The sequence below is a fragment of the Pyxicephalus adspersus genome, chromosome 8 (genome assembly GCF_032062135.1).
Source record: "Pyxicephalus adspersus chromosome 8, UCB_Pads_2.0, whole genome shotgun sequence".
Lineage (NCBI taxonomy): Eukaryota > Metazoa > Chordata > Amphibia > Anura > Pyxicephalidae > Pyxicephalus > Pyxicephalus adspersus.
In genome coordinates, this window is record NC_092865.1 from 49002499 (window position 1) to 49019424 (window position 16926).

The 16926-nt window shown below is 39.8% G+C and overlaps 1 protein-coding gene across 3 annotated transcripts in view; it reads left to right on the forward strand.

Annotated features, from left to right (window-relative positions):
* GRIP2 (glutamate receptor interacting protein 2) overlaps positions 1-16926 on the forward strand; it is a 212701-nt gene that overhangs the window by 166606 nt on the left and 29169 nt on the right. For all 3 annotated transcript variants that reach the window (XM_072420513.1, XM_072420512.1, XM_072420514.1), the window contains exons 2-7: positions 5925-6005; positions 10811-10946; positions 11053-11198; positions 11788-11874; positions 12587-12662; positions 15592-15737. In XM_072420513.1, coding sequence (XP_072276614.1) covers positions 5925-6005; positions 10811-10946; positions 11053-11198; positions 11788-11874; positions 12587-12662; positions 15592-15737 — 672 coding nt within the window. The remainder of the gene's footprint in view (positions 1-5924; positions 6006-10810; positions 10947-11052; positions 11199-11787; positions 11875-12586; positions 12663-15591; positions 15738-16926) is intronic.

Genomic DNA, 16926 nt, shown 5'->3' on the forward strand with positions numbered 1-16926 from the left:
GAACTGAGAACCTTTTTTTTCTTAAGCTTTCCGCAAAGAAAACCATTATAAGAGCCAAAGGGTTAAGGTTTAATGGGCAATTAGACCGGCGCTGATTGATGCCAGCAGCTGGGTTGCTATGCAAACCTTTATTAGCGCGGCCTTCCCGTGGATTATCTGTAGTGCAGTACGCGGTGTCAGGACCTTGGCCTGATATCCCTGTCACGACAAAGGAGATGTGTGACATTCTTGAGCAACTTTAATTGCAGTGCTGCAGAGGGCTGAATAAATATTATAAATGTGAATCTTCAACAGAGCCGGACCTTTTAGTCCTAATGACTTGCAATAAGAACTTCACAAGTATTCTGTTGTTCAAAGTCTTTAAAGCTGAACTCCAAGCAAACCGCAGAATATACATTACGCATTATATGTATATGCTTATATCTCGATCCAGACATCATGGCTGGTTTAATTACTTCTCTTTTCTCCTGTCCACCTATGCAATAAATCCTGGTCAGCAACCCACCTTAAACCTGTTGAATTGACAATGAAGGCAAAAATGTACTGGCACTGGAATCTCTTAGGGCAGTTTACTGGTCACCAGTGAACTAGTTTGCATAAAATTGCCCACATTGAGATTGCAATTGATGGATCTCCCCATGCCGCATCTAAAACACAATGATCAGATTGCCTTGCCTGTCCATTAAATACCAACTTTCCATCTGCATCCACCTCACCTTCTTGTGCTTGGTGTGCAGGATCCCCAGTGCTGGGTGGTCTCCTTGTCTCTCCTTATTTTTAGGTAGCTTCTCGGTGCCAATAAGCAGGGAATTGGAGGTATACGACTATACTAGCCAGAATTGGAGCAGCAGGGTGAGGGATTTCCTTTTAAGCCAAGTAGAACTTTCTAGGACTTCTAGCTGGGGTAAGCCTTCATAAAAGTCATGTTAGAGGTCCCCTGTTGGCTGGGAGCCATGTGGGGACAAACTGTTTTGAGGGACAAACTAAGCAATTGCCCAGGGCCCTCACCTTCTTCAGGGCCCAATTGATAGAATGGCAGGGAGTGCAGGAATCATGCTGTATGTTCGGGACAACATTCTTCATATTTACCATAGCTCCATTTAGTCTACAACATTTCTTGCCTATGAAAGATACAGCCCTGCCCTTGGCCAAGGGTTGCTGCGACACTTCGCCTTTTATAAATCTCTTCTGCTTTTCACTCCTCTTGCCCCTGTTAGTCTATCAGCTCTTAAGTAGGTACTGGGATAATCTCACCCTCTAAGCAGCAATTTAAGATTTGCATATATTGGTGTGGAAACATAAAATGTCCTGGATTTAACCAGCTGCAAGAAATTAACTATCACTGCCCCACACGTGACTCATCCCTGCATTCTTTATGCTGTTTCGCTGTGTTTTGGGTTTAAATAAAATTGTTTTTTATTCCTGCCAGTGAAATTGCTTTTTGTGAAACTAATGAAGTGTGAATTTTTTATTATTGTAGATTTGGATTGAGAAACAAACCTGACGGGAGTTTTAACTTTTCTACATTCTATTTAAATAGGAAGGGGGTGGTTGGAAAGAATATAAACTGTGAGCTGCAAAGACTTCTGGGTCAGCTCCTGCAAAAGAAATTCAATGTACACATTTGTCTTGAGAACTGGTGACACTCAGCAATGTTAGACTCCTCTGTCAATGTAATCAGCAAGGCATTTATTTCCTACCGAAGCATCAAATGTGCATCCCTTGGTCTGTAAGGACGCATTTAGATCAGAGGAGAGGCAGGGTGAGGAATGGGTGGCGTGGTTGTAATTCCGGAGCTTTTATAGTACACGGTGCTGAAATAAAACTTTGTTTCATCAGGTTATTTAAGGAAGCTGAAGGATGTTTAGGATTGGCTGGGGAAGACAGCACCCACATGTTTAGCATTGCTTGGACAACATTCCATACACCAACTAGCTAATGTTACGCAATTGGCTTCATATCAAGGAATTCCCAAGCTGGCTGCTGTTGGGCAGAGGCCTCTCCAAGATCAATGGATGAGGGGAAATATTTGTCTATGTTCAAACTTACTCCATGAGCAATAAGATATGTTGTCACCTCCACCATTGGTTGGAGGGGAACATAAAGAGCAATTTTATCCTTTTCTTTGCAATGGCCGCAGTTGCCAGGAGCTTTGTGTATGATATCAAGCACTTCCTATTGCAGGAGCAACTTGATATTATCGCCTGTGTGTTCAGAAATGACTAGCTTGAAATTGAAAGCATTATTGGCCTGTTCCTTGAACTAACATTTACATCCACCTAATACATTCCAGCCTTATAGGCTTTCTCTAGAATGCAGCCACAGCCTGGATGGAAAAGGCTGCAAATGGGACTCTTGCTCTGTGGGTCTCTCTGAAAAGGTCTGAAAACCTCACTACTGAGTCAGACGTATAGCTTTCCAGTCAGCAATGCTCTAATCTCCAATATTTGGAAAGCTATGGCTCTGTCATAGCAGTTGGAGGTGCTGGGCTTCTGCAAAGAGATCTCTGCTTTTACATAGAGATCATGTAGCCATGGCCTACAGGACAGAGTTTTTATGCCATAAGGCACAGTCTTCAAATTTTGTCCACATTTTTCCTGGATGTTGGAGAGCAGAGCAGCTCCTCTACTTCCTTCTTTCTTGAGAGCCAAGCAAATAAGCAACTCCACAATTTTTTCTACCACCATGGCAGTGATTCCCTTGACACTTGAGAAATTAATGAATGTGCCAAGGGAAAATAATGGATAGATTCAAGACCTCTATAAACCATACAACCGGGTTACATGCAGAGTTCCATGTCGTCATTGAGTATATTGTATGAGCACATGTCTGAAAAACTGATGGGCGCGGATCAGAACTCGTAAATGCAATGACTTCGACCTTTTTTTTTTTTTTTTTTTTATAATAAAATTATACTGACCACTACAGAAGGAGCAGGAGTATCGTACCATATTGTTGGTACCCAATGAAGTTCATTGCAATAAAACCTCTATCCAAAATCTGTTTTTACAACCAACACATTCCGCAGACCAAGCTGCTGAGAAGGGTTCATTATGCAAGCAGATTTTGGATGAATACTTTGGAGTTTGGCGCTCTCGCCTTCTCACCTTCCCCTCCAACCGTGACCACTAAAACTGTTCAAATGCAAATGATCCATGTTTGATTGGAGAACACCTTTAACTAAATAAAATATAAAAAAAATCCAAGTGCAACCGAATAAAATACAACTCCGTACATAATACATCTGATAGGCCATAATGACACGTCTGCGTGTGGAATTGCAATGCTGGAAAAGTTGTGGAGAGCCTCTGGGAGCTGGAGAGGCTTCGAACACACAAATGTTCATCAGTGCGTATTGTAATCAGCAGTGTGCAGAGGGCGCCGGTTCATTCTCTGGGTGCGCTATGCTGTATCCACCCGAGGGCAGGGGATGGTAATTATCAGCGGTGCTGCGGAAACTTTTTTTTTTTTTTTTATAATAATAACATTGGCAGCATCCGCCAGTTACCAAGATATAACAAGGTAAAGAGGCGATTTTTTTTTTTTTTTTTTTTTTTAAACTGCAGGTGAATTTTTACTAATAATGAAGGGAATATGCTAAAATTCCAATTTACTGCTATTATATGTTGAAGAGCGGGCAGGAAATGTTCTGTACAAGCTGACCAAAATTCCAAAATAATAAATCTTGAAATCAATTAAAGTTCAGTTTTCTTTAAATGACATTAAAGCCAGGCCTAGATAAATGGAGATGTGCTTAGAAACACCTGCTGAAACTAGATTGGTTTAATAAATTCCAATTTTGTCTAGTGATCCCAGCAACTATTGCTAACCCTAATCCATATATGCATATAGCCAGTGGCGAATGTAGCCAACAGGGGGCCCCTGATGTGGGTTTGGTTTGGCCAGTTATTATGTATTCTTTGTGTGAAGACAGCTACAAAATTCTGATACATGGGGTATTTCAAACATAATGTTTACAATTATGCAAATGCAACTCCTAATGAGGGAGAAAGATGATAAAATTTGTTTACATGGTGTGTAAACCCGACACGTTTCGTTCATAGGCTTCTTCAGGGTATTTAGGAAATCGTAAACAAGGCTAAACAATGAACAATATAAAGTAGTCAATATCAGATCTAAATAGTAATTGCTACATGTAGCGATGGCCTCCCCAACTTCTAAATGAATGTATCCTTTTTATTATGTTTGGATGGTAATGCCATCATGTCTTTGGAGACGCTGCAATGACAATCCTGATGTATTTTCATCTTTTGTACAAGGATAAGAGAGAACATCCCCGAGTATTCCTCTGCTATCTTTTTTCCGATGTCTGTGTTTCTTTTCACGGTGGCGTTTACAGCCTCATCTCCCTTGTGATTTCAATCTCTGGGGACTATTGATGGGAAATGTTATTTGCAGCAGTGTTTGGCTGTCTTAGACCAGTGCGGTCCTTGAAGTCGCTTATCTACTGACAGATAAAAAAAAAATAATATTAATAATCTATGGCACAGCAAACTTGCATCCTGCATACAATATGTCAGAACTTTTCGGTGCGGCGGCTACACAGCGAATCAGACACGTAGCCTTGGAGAGTAGAAATGATGGCACCTAAAGTGTGCCAAAAAATGTAATTAAATTATCTTCCGTTTTCCAAAAGCAGTGAAACATTGTGTGCTTCTCTGAGCTTAAACTATATGTAAACTTAAACGTAAGATTCGTGTATACTTATATATCACTATCAGGAAAAAAATCTAATAATTGTTTATAGCCATCACAATAACACCCTGTGTGTGGGGCTGTGGTGGTGGTGGGGGAGGGGGATGGAAGTATATTATGTTTATTAATTGCCTTATAGCATTTTGCTTGTTTAGCTTTGTGTCTTTATAGTTTTATGCTTATACAGGATCATGAAGTGTACCTGTGGCAGATCTGCTTGTACCATTACAAAATATTGGAACATTTCTCTTTGGACAGAGGATACATTCAAAGAGTTTGTACAGACATAATACCGTGTTTCCCCGAAAATAAGACAGTGTCTTATATTTATTTTACCTCTGAAAATCTCATTAGGGCTTATTTTCAGGGGATGTCTTATTTTTCTCACAAAACATCTATATTTATTCATGTACAAAAATCTGTATTTACCAAAACCTGCAGGGGGTGTCTTATTTTCGGGGAAACACGGTAGGAGCATAAAGGTCAGCCATTCTCAGCCTTTTACCATGGGGGAACCTGGTAAACAATTTTTAGGTCTTTAGGGAACCCCTGCTATAATTTCTACATTCACAGATCTCCGTGCATTAGTGTGGTGATCAGTTGTAAGAATTCATCTTACATTGCTGGCCATTGGGTAGAATGTCATCCTTACAAAAACATCATTGGTATCAGTTAAACTAACCTGAGAGGCACAAATTACTCATTGCTCGGGGAACCTCTAGAAACGTCTGGAGGAACCCTGGGGTCCCAATGAACACTAGTTAAGGAACACTGATATTAGTGAATTGGTTATTTCAGTGCTCTGCATTGCATATAACATTTAAGGAAGTAAAATTTTATATTAAAGGGTTAAAACATCTGAAAATGATTTTTTATTTACATTTTGAGTATAGTAGGTCAACTTACCTGTGGGGTGTCTCCTCCTGGCCATGCCCCAGCCCACCTTGGAGTTTCTACTAATGCTACAAACCAGTGTTCTCTCAACTTCTTTTATTTATTGGGTAACTCTATGTCAGGCAACTTTTTTGTTGCAAGAGTGAACATCGCAGGAGCTATCTGTTGGAAGTTGGTGTTTTTTTACGTACTCTATAAATAGTTACAACCTTTCTAAGAAACTGCAATGTTTTCTTCTATAAAAAAAAATTATGCATTAGATGTTCATCCTTTAACTTTAGTAATCCTTAGTACTTGATTGTCCTTCTCTCTAGATGACGGCCCATATTCAAAAGGCGGCAAAGACCCAACGGGCAATGATGTGTCTTTGGTGTCCCGGCGTCAAAGTATTCCAGGTGAGATGCTAAGTCTTAACATTTCGCACTGTATGACCATGATCAATGTGCGAAAACTTGGAAGAGCCAATCGGCAATCACTTGATATGGAAGACTTTACTAAACTTCCTATGGATCAAGCTGTGGATGAACATAATAACTAAAGTCTATTAAGTCTAAGTCAGTTTATTTCTAGGCATCCTGTAAGTAGTTTTAAACATTACTAGTATTGTCAGGGCTGCAGCAGAGCATTGCTAAAGACCTGATACTGCAGCTAAACTACATTGTTATTTCACTTCACATACAGCCCTGAATAAGGAATTTACCACTAAAACATGTTGGCTTCTTTCCGTAAGAATGCATGTTAATAATTTAATGTCACTTCTGTTGTCTAGTTCATTGTTTTTCAACCATTTTACCATGGGAGAATCATTGAAATAATTTTTGGGTGTTGGGGAACCCATGGTATAATTACTAGATCCACCGCTCACAGTACACTAATGTGGTGGTCATAAGAAAGAAACCCTCTTACATAGCTGACCAGAGGGAAGATTTACACCCTTGTAAATAGTCAAAAAGATCATTGGTATCGGACTGACCTGGGATGCACAAGATGCTCATGGAACCCTTAGCAACCTCCAGAGGAACCCTGATTGGGAAACACTGGTCTAGCCCAATAATCCATCCACAAAGGTGACCATTAGGTCTGTTAGGAGCATTACTACTCTATATAAATTAGGTATCTAGTACTATTCACCACTGTCATGGTAAGCAGACTTGTGATTGCCTAAAGGATGAAGCTTGCACTCCAAATCTCTTCCACTTCCTATTAAGCTTTGTAAATTGTTGATGCAAAGAAATCACCCCTGGTATTTGTTTAATGTAAGGAGCATAAAGTGTATCCGTAGCAGAACTTATTTTCCAAATTGTAATTTTAAATAGAATGTGGAATACCTTGAACTTCAGCCACCTTTTATTGCTGCGTGTGTCTATGTTCGGAACATACCATGCCCACCATGATAAAAATTGTATCACCTGTTCTCTTTCCCCCATCTTAAAAGAGATTTTTATAATTTCCTGTTGCTTTTTCTGGGATAGTGGAGTAATGTTCCTCTTCTGCAAAATTACATTGTGGAAGGAAAAAAAATACCAGATTGTTAACCATTCCATACTCCTGTCTGTTCTATAGTGGTATTTATGAGTTTAGGGGAGACTTTCTTTTTTTTTTTTTTTTTTACTAATGATAAAGCTGAACCATAACATGGCCGGTTCCAGCAGAGTTTCTGGTTGGCTGATAATGAAAAGTGTACAGTCAACAATTTCACCTCTTTGGGTAGTTTACCACTCTTTACCACTCTATTTCAGACCCAGTAATTGCTCTATTAGACCCAAGCACAGCACCTTAGCGGAGAGAGGAGAGGACTACAGACTTTAAAATGCAGAAAATTCCGGTTAATTCTCATTTCTTTTCTGTATTAATAGAGCAGGGGGGGATATCAATGGGTGAAGCAGGGAAGATGGTCCTCCATTCAAATTTTAAAACCCTCCTCTATGGTATTTAGAAAATTAACTCCTATAAATATAGCAAATTTCTATCTTGATCCAGAGATTTTCAGGAGTGAAGTTCAGCCCTAATCATGGATGTGAGATGTACACCTTTATAATAAGAAATACATTGCTAGTCCTGTGGTCCATACATGGTTTCTTCTGTTGCTGTGCACCGTGCATTCTATTAGCTCCTGTGAGTAATCTGAAATCAGCGGAGGTCGCCTCGGAGCAGCAGGTCGCCATAACTACAATTTAAATTTTGGTCAGGCCAGAAATTAAACCCCAGCAAGAGAGCATTAATATCTCTGCAAGGTGCCATCTGCAGTCATATCAAGATGTGTGTGAGGAGCCAGGCCTGGGCAGCTAGTAATTCGCATAGCGGTGGGGTAGATTGATAGGACACGAATCCCCGTAGAGCAGTCAGTCATCCGAGAGGGATCAGATCAGAACTGTGAATGTACGTAACCCTTTCCGAGCCTGCCAAGACGCTCGACTATGGCTCATAGAAGGTGTGCTTTGGAATTAATTTCACAGACAGTGAAGACAGTGTAGTTGCATTCCCTCTGTCAAGCTCTATGATCTGATGGAGAGCATTATTATTGACTATACTCCCCGAACAATTTATTAAGACAAGCATTCTGTGGAACCCTGGGGTTCCTGAATTGATTGTTAGAGGTACATGCATAGTTTTGGGTTTAACGCCATTTGGCAAAGCCAGTAGGTTGACGGTAATCTTTTGAGTTGTCTGGAAAGGTCTTCTTCTCTGATTATCAACATATTAGGGGCATTATTCCGACCAACCTGCAATTAATTCATCTTATCAGGGTTTCCCTAAAAAAAAAAAAAAAAATGTATTCACGGGTTCCTGTTTGAAGTAAAAAGTTTGAGAAAAGTATTAGGGAAAATACTGGGTAGTGCATCTAGGTAGTGCATCTTTTACGCTCCAAATGAAACCAATCTTTGTCCTGGTTTACACATTCCGCAGACATTCCTTTTAGTTGTTGTCCATATTTGCATTATGCAGTTTCTGTAGATTTTTTCAGCTGCACATTCATAGTCAAATTTACAGCTTCACCATATCTCACAGGCGCTATATTGGATTTAGATCACTGTGCTTCAAAGGAAATCTTAATTTATGGGACAAAGTTACTTTTTTTCCATTCTTCAAACATCCATGTTGGGTAATCCTGTACCAGCTTAGGCCTCAGCTTTCTGTTTTCGGTTAACAGGTGCGAACTCTAACAATCCATTCTGTACTTCTACATTGAGGTCCTACATGTTGTGTATTTCGAGATTGCTTTCTGCTTACCCCAGTCCGGTCATTTTCAACTGACCTTTCTTATTAACAAGACATTTTTTTCTTTTTTTCCTTTGATTTCACCATTTTGAGGAACATCAGTCTCACCCCACCCTGGAGGTACCCTTCAAATATTGTTCAGGTCTCAAGCAACCCCTGTGTAAACTTTTATGTTTACAGTTCACAGTACATTATCTTTACCACAACGGTAATCTGTAAGAGAATGGTTCCCATTAGACTGGCCATGGGGAAAATGTCCTGTTACACTGATGGTCATGGGTCAGTATGTCCACTACAATGGTGGTCTGTGTAGTGCTCCCATACATTGGTGGGAAGAAAGCTCCTGGTTGTTTCTTGGTAAGGAGTGGAAGAAAACCTCTTTCATTGGTAGTTGTTGGGAAGGATGACCTCTTATGCAACTAACATGGCCATTGTCAGAGGTCACTTGAAAAACAAGGGGGTGCCTCTAACATTACCAATGAAGTTGGGGCCGGAATTTTATATGGCATCAACATTCTATGCAGCACTTTACATGTCCCTACCATAGTCATATGTCCCTAATATAATCTAAGGACAATTTTGCATGGAAGACAAAAAAAACTATCATGATTCTAAGATGTGGAAGGAAATGCACAGAAACACAGGGAGAACATGCAAACTCCATGCACATGGTGTCCTGGCCAAGATCTGAACCTGGGACCTAGTGTTGCAAAGATAACAACTGGTCCCAGGTTCAAGTCCCCATACTGCAAACTGAGTCAAGTGGAAGGGATTGGCTTTTCTTGATGGATTATTTTTATTAGAAAGTATTTATTTAGCGCCAACATATTATGCAGTGCTATACAAAGTCCATAGTCATGTCACTAGCTGGCCCTTAAAGGGGCTCACAATCTAACGTACCTACCATGGTCATATGTCTTTAATACAGTCTAAGGTCAAAATTGGGGGGGGAGCCAATTAACCTAACTGCTTATTTTTGGAATGTGAAAGGAAACCGGCGCAAACACGGGGAGAACCTGCAAACTCAATACAGATGACGTCCTGGCTGAGATTTGAACCTGGGACCTAACGCTGCAAAGGCCAGAGTGCTAACCTCTTAGCAGGTGGCAAAGTTTTCATGAACAACACCAGATTTGCTTCCTGCTTACGGGGTGGTTAGGTGACGCTTGATATTTGTAAATTATGTCAGTTGTTATTATGGTCATTACCAATCTTTATTGCTACCTAAATTTGTGGCTTGCCAGCTTTGTCAGTCAACTCCTATTGGATTAAAATGGTTAAAAGTAATGGAGAATCCTTCAAATCAACCTCACAACCTACTGAATTAAAATAATTTCAGTAATTACAGTCATAATTTAGGTGTTCCTGCAGATAAATACACCATGCAACGGTAATACCTTGTTTACACAAATGGTGAGGCATTTGCTATAAATAAAATGCCTGGCTAATGTGTATATTTATGATTATTACATTGGCAGCAAACCTGAAATTTTAAATTTAAAACAATATCTAAAACCATGGAAATTGATAAAAAATGAAATTGATTTGAAAATCAATTTTTGTCTTTAACTCCTGTCCTGTAGATTCAACAGGAAGTGAGGGAAAGGTTATTTGAGACCATTATCACAGCTGGAATATCCCCTTCTATTCCTGCTCTGGCAACAACTCCACCTTTGTCTAGGTGGAATTGGTCAATAGGACGAATGGTAATGAAAATTCTCCCCAATACATAACTGAAACCTGAAAACCAAATTTTTGGCTTACTTTAATATTTTCCCAGCCACTAGTCTCCTGTCTTACCATCCTTTTTGTTTTCTATACATTTTATTTTACCTTTCTTTTCATGTTTTTAGTTGCTAAGACATTATGATAAAGGGAACTTGGATGCAACTAGCAATATTTCTCTCTTGAGAAGAGAATCCGAGACAACCTGCAGACCAGGGAAATTGTTCACGTTCTTCCTAAAGTTTTTTTCTTTCAGAGGAGTTCAGGGGAGTCACAATTGTGGAGCTCATCAAGAAAGAAGGAAGCACACTGGGCCTGACCATCTCAGGGGGCACGGACAAAGATGGCAAACCTAGGGTATCCAATCTGAGGCCGGGAGGCCTGGCAGCAAGGTGAACTATGGTAGTCTTAATACAACTGTGGCTAAATGTTGTCTTTTGTACTCTTGGAGTTCCTCCTGATTTTTTCTAATATGTTCTTTAAACATCTTCCTTGCAGGAGTGACCAGCTAAATATTGGCGATTATATAAAGTCAGTGAATGGAATCAACTTAACAAAACTCCGCCATGAAGAGATTATCAGTTTGCTGAAGAACGTAGGGGAGAGAGTGGTGCTGGAGGTGGAGTACGAGTTACCCCCAACCAGTAAGCAATAAACCAATGTATTACAGTGGTTATCCTAACGGAGATCAGTAATTCACAGTAGGAATAAACTTTCATTATTACATGTACATTAAGCTTGGTATAAAAATACTACATTTTCCAATCCGTGTTTGCAGTCAGAGAACTTTTTCTTCTCACCAATGAGAAGCCAAGTACCAGTCACTGGTTCTTCTAGATAGGTCAGTCAGTTATGCTCTTCCCAGGCTTAAAAAAGCCTTTTTTTATCTAAAATGTTCCATAATTTACACTTTTGTCTAGCTATATTCCAATTAATCACCCGACATCACAGGTCCCCTCGTCCACATCTGGAGTTATTGACTGATGGTTGAAATACACTGGGTGGCATTTAACCTAGAAGTGCTACAGAATTGGGCAGAGAGGCTTAATTGGACGACATTGGAGAGAATGTGCATAGTCATGTTTGGCATTTCTTTACCCAGTAAATATAGCCATCACTGAAGATTAATTGATCTTTTGAATGGAGAACTCTCTGCAGAATATCTAGCTACAGGTCTACTTAGCACTGTCTTTTTGCCAGCACTGTCAGTAACCTTTTTGTGTTGTGTTTCAGCTCCAGATAACACTGCGGCCATCATCCCAAAGACGCTGGAAATCACACTCTGCAAAGAGGGCAACAGCTTCGGCTTCGTAATGAGAGGTAACATTTAAAGAGCCATTTAAAGCAATGAACAGAACCACTGCGTATGCTAACCAGTAATTAAAAAAAAAAAGTCAAATTTATGGTCATCAGAGTTTTGTAGGATCTATGCGAGCCGAAATCCAAAGAACACCACAGGCTTACTGGTTGAATATTTCCTGGAACCATTAGAAAGTAGTTTTTTAAAGTTATGTTCTCAGTTACAACAAAAAGGTATCTTTCTAATGGGGACACAGATGGCAATAAAAAACTTCCAGAGGTTACAAATATCCATTGCCCACCCCACACCTATAGTATAACAAATAAAGGTACTCTCTCACATGTGCCCTAAGCTAGATGTACTTCATTAGCCCACTGCAACCCCAGTTCCAGACCCTTATGTAGAAAAAGATTGGCATATTTCTGTTTATACACAAGGTCTGCTTTCCATCCAGTTTCCATAGGGAGCAAATAGGAGCACTCCAAGTTTTCTTTGGAAAACTAATAGCAGTTGAAATCTCAGGATGAAAGGCATGGGGATCACAAACTTGGCTTTTACAAAATATTTGCTAAATATTAAGTGTGTGCTGTCTTGTTTCTAATTCCCATCTTTGTGTATGTTGTACTGGTATACATTCCCACTGACTACATTAAGACTCCTATGTGGAAGCTAAGCAGAGCTTAAGACCTTTTTAGATGAATAATTTATATCTCACCATGTTTTTGCTTGCAGGAGGAGCACAAGAAGACTGGCACAAGTCCAGGCCTTTGGTCATAACCTACGTGAGGCCGGGAGGACCAGCAGATAGGTATTGTAGCCACAATAAAGTCCTTACCCATGCTTCTTACATTTTACTGGCTCCTTCTGCTCTACCATCACATCTGTGTCTGCATGCCAGCACAGATTCAGTTAAATGATGCATTTGCAGAGAGAGCAGCAGGATCTGCAGACTGGCACTTCCATAAATCCGTCCTGATATTACTTAATGCATTCCACGAACGAAAGACATATTGCACATGGCATTTAATGTCACTTTAATTCCACAGCAGACAGTATGGGAAATAGGATACATATGACAGATCAGGGTGTCTTAAGTCGTTCTGCTCTTAAATAAATGTACTAAAATAGACATTGCATAAAAAAATTATATTGTAACAATATAATCAGCTTTATGCATGCAGCGGTTTAAAGGAATTGCAAAATGTAGAAAGCTTTACCTGTGGTATGTTTCTGCAGATCTCATCCCTGCCCACTACATGTTGTGAGTCCTTTTGGCATTGTCAAGACGATTCCTCTGTATTTTTCCGGGTCTGCTTGTCACAAGCAGTTATTGAATCGGTCACACTGCTTGCTAACACCTTCTGCAAGCATAGAGAGATACCCCCCCCCCAATACTGTTTTCTAGAAAATAAGGATGATTGGGTGATTTCACTATACATCATTGCTACACAATTGCTGAAATGTTGTTATAAGTCTCTCAATATCCATATGTGGCATTGCTAAATAAAATTGGCCTATACAACAGTTTCCAGTCTCATGGCTTTATTTTTAGGCAAGCTATATCACACAAGGGTTATGTCTGTCATGGCTTTGTTTATAAACAGAGCCATATCATACTGCAATGGGGTATTGCTTTGTTTTTCAAAGAAAGTTTCTGATTGTGTTGAAAATTCGGCTTAGTCAAAACGTCCAGTTTCCCTGGTGTCTTCTGGGCAATATGCATTACAAGACTCAGATGATCTTCCTGTTTCTCCAATGGGGAAAAAAGTTCCTCATCTTGTTAGGCAATTGGATGTTCCCTGGATCAACAGTTTCTGTTGTCTTTACTTTAAAATTTTAATACCCAGTTTTATTCTGTGCTTCTAGAAATCATTGAGCTTTTTTTTTCTTGGACTAGATGTTTTAATTTGTGAGGTGGATACAAAGTACAGCTGTAGCCTTGCTGCATGAATTTGTGTTGTGCAAACCTACAGTATGTTCTGGTGTAAATGAGGCTGTGGGGTAGGCACATGCTGGGAACACACTACATTCCAGCAAGCCTGTTTAGAAGATGATCCCAGCAAGAATAGGGATTTATTTACCAGAACAGTTGAGTGCGGAACAAAAGAGCTGTTGTGAAACTGAACATGTATTCAAAAATGATTGCATTGTAGTTTGTTATATTTTTCTGCCTTGTAAATAAAATGATAATATACCATTTGTGTGTAGCGCAGAGTCGTGAGCTACAAAAATCAAATGAGTTTCAGGGCCTCCTAATTTGTGTTTTTAATTCATTTTGTCACTCTGTACACCCGTCAGATAGTGAGCGAGCTGCTCCAGTTTAGTTTTTGTCAGTAAAATTTTCAGAGCGCTTAACAGAACAAATTAAAATGACAAATGTCTTAAATCATCCGCTGTATCCAAAAGGGGCTCACTTTGATCAGAGCAATCTGCTTAGGTCTGCCTGTCACAGCCAGGGCACCTGCATATCTTAATAGAAATGCTGCTCATTGATTGAAGAGTTAGGAATCAAGAGGCTTAGAGACTGCTGGAGTCCGGGGGGATTCAGACATCCTTGTCTACAAGGTTACTGCGTCATTACTTTGAGGATGGAGGGGATGGGAGGGTAAGGAGATTTTGAGCGGGTTCCTGCTAAAGTTAACCTGTACTCCATTTAGGTGAGGTTAAGAAAAAATACTCCAATTTCCATCAAATTCCAATTAAAGACCAAACTTCAATTAAATAATTGTTGCATCATTAGAACCTCAAACCTTCAGCTGATCCAAGCTTCCTGTTTACTAAGGACTATATTCCCTGGACTAACAATCTTCAAACTTTATATTGCATTTAAAAACGCATGTTAATGGTAAATTATGGCAATGTAAAGCAGTTAGGGAAAAATACCGGCAGGATACGCTGCTACATGCGTCTTCTAGTGCCAACAATACAACCAAATCAGATTAGTGATCTCTGCTAAAAGAGTGCTGGCATTCAGATTGACTGATTCTCCCCTTCAGCAGAAATCATGTGATGAAATGCCTAGGCTTTTGAGGAGTCTGAAGCATCAGTTCCTGCAGGCAAATATTTTAGCCTTCTATTACCATTTAAGAATTAGGACTGTGGAGAACTGGAGTTTAGGACCAAAAGATTGGTATAATGCAACAGCTTTCTAATATCATCCAGTGATGATCTGATGTGGTCCCTGGAAGAGTCCGCTTGAATAAAGTGAAAGGATGACAAAGACAAAGTATAGGGATATGCACAACTTTGCACCCTTCCCCAGCTTTATTGGGGCTTGTATTGCTTTGCAAGAAAGGTCTGGATAGGTGGTTTTGTTTTTGTAAATAAGGCTTTCATACAACTTAAATGAGCAGCCATCAAACTGCAGTTTTCAAAGAATTAAAAAACCCAGGATTACCAACTCATCCAAATTCCTCTTGCACAAAACATTTAAACCCTAATAATGGATTGTGGTACCCCTAAAATGTGTTGGCTGTTATGTCTTAGTTTTTTTTTTTTTTGTGACAAATAAAACATTGTATCTGGACCATTTCTTATGGCTTGACACTCAAAGATAAGAAGGGGCTATGTTGCAGTACCAATACAAAATTGTTTTTAAACTGCCAGTTTGGATGCCAAAGCAACACTCCGCCTCTTAATTCTTTAATACAGATATAATGTAAAATATTATCATTTGCTTGAGTAATGGCTGACACATTCTATATACATTAGTAAAATTGTTACATTGTCTTCTACAGGGAAGGTACTTTGAAAATTGGTGACCGCATCCTGTGCGTGGATGGAATCTCCCTCCACAATGTCCCCCTCTCCGACGCCCTTGCTATCCTCCGGCAGTGCAGCCAGGAGGCTGTCTTCCAAATCGAATATGATGTCGCCCTTATGGGTAAGATATCATATTTTAAATTAGGATCAACAAGTTCAGGAAACTAAAACGTTTCATCTTCTTTCCTTACACTGAAAGTGCAACTACTGTGCAAGTGGGTATGAAAAGATTTGCAGCCAAGGTCTTGTGGTTACTAGTCCAAGATTATCCTCAGTCTTTTACAGCCTGGATGAATAATATCACTGTCTCTTCTCCAATAGTAATCTGAATGAAACATTTGTAGCAACATCTCATTATTCTCACTGACTATCTGGTATGACTGGTTCTCTTTAAGACCCTGCATTTCATATTCCTGCTTTATTGTTTAGATACAGATTGCATTTATTAAAGTCTTTCTGTAACATACTATTTCACAGACTAGTACCGGTCACAAAATCTTGGCGCTATTCCTCTGCAAACTAGGCTGCCATAGTAAAAATCATTCGCTATCTTAGTATAGTACAGGTTGATGGAAGCCAAATCTTTCTCCATGCTCAACTCTTGGCGGTTGGGGCAGGTCGAAAGCCCTCGCCCAGCAGGGATCAAGCGCCAATGTTCTGATAACTCTCACTAAAAGTCATTTACCAGACTGTGGCGCTTCAAGGCACAATCACTCTACTTCCATCTCATGCAGGAAATTAATTGATTGGACCAGATTCAGCTTCGTCTCTATGGATTTATCTGGAAAATGCGTAACTCCTTCGGGGCCAGACCTTCGGCACCCTGCTAGGCTTAAAGTACAAAATGTTTTATTACAAATGGCTGGTTCACATATATACGAGACAAAATTAAGATTCCAAGGGAAGATGTATTGCTTTGTGCAGGGCTGAATTCCTGTTGATAAAACCAGTCAAGGACCGTGCAATCAGTCACAGCCGTTTTCATCATGTTTGGCTGGAAAAGCTGCATGATGAGGACACTGTGTTAGTGCTTGTGTCAGCGCTTTTGTTCACATTGGGCTTTTTTGCAATCCCTAAAAATCAATAGGGATAAAAAACAGGTCAAATACATGCCAGAAAGTGTTCAACTGCAAGTTAAGTGCACCTGTCAATAAATTCCAAATAATTACAGCGGAAGATCGCACTGATATCATTGAAATCAAGAAAACAGAAATGACCCTCACAGCTGGCCTTACTCTGAACTGCAAAAGTTGATTTATCCCATGTTTCCTCTATCAATAAGACATTGGGATATCCATAACTGGTAAATT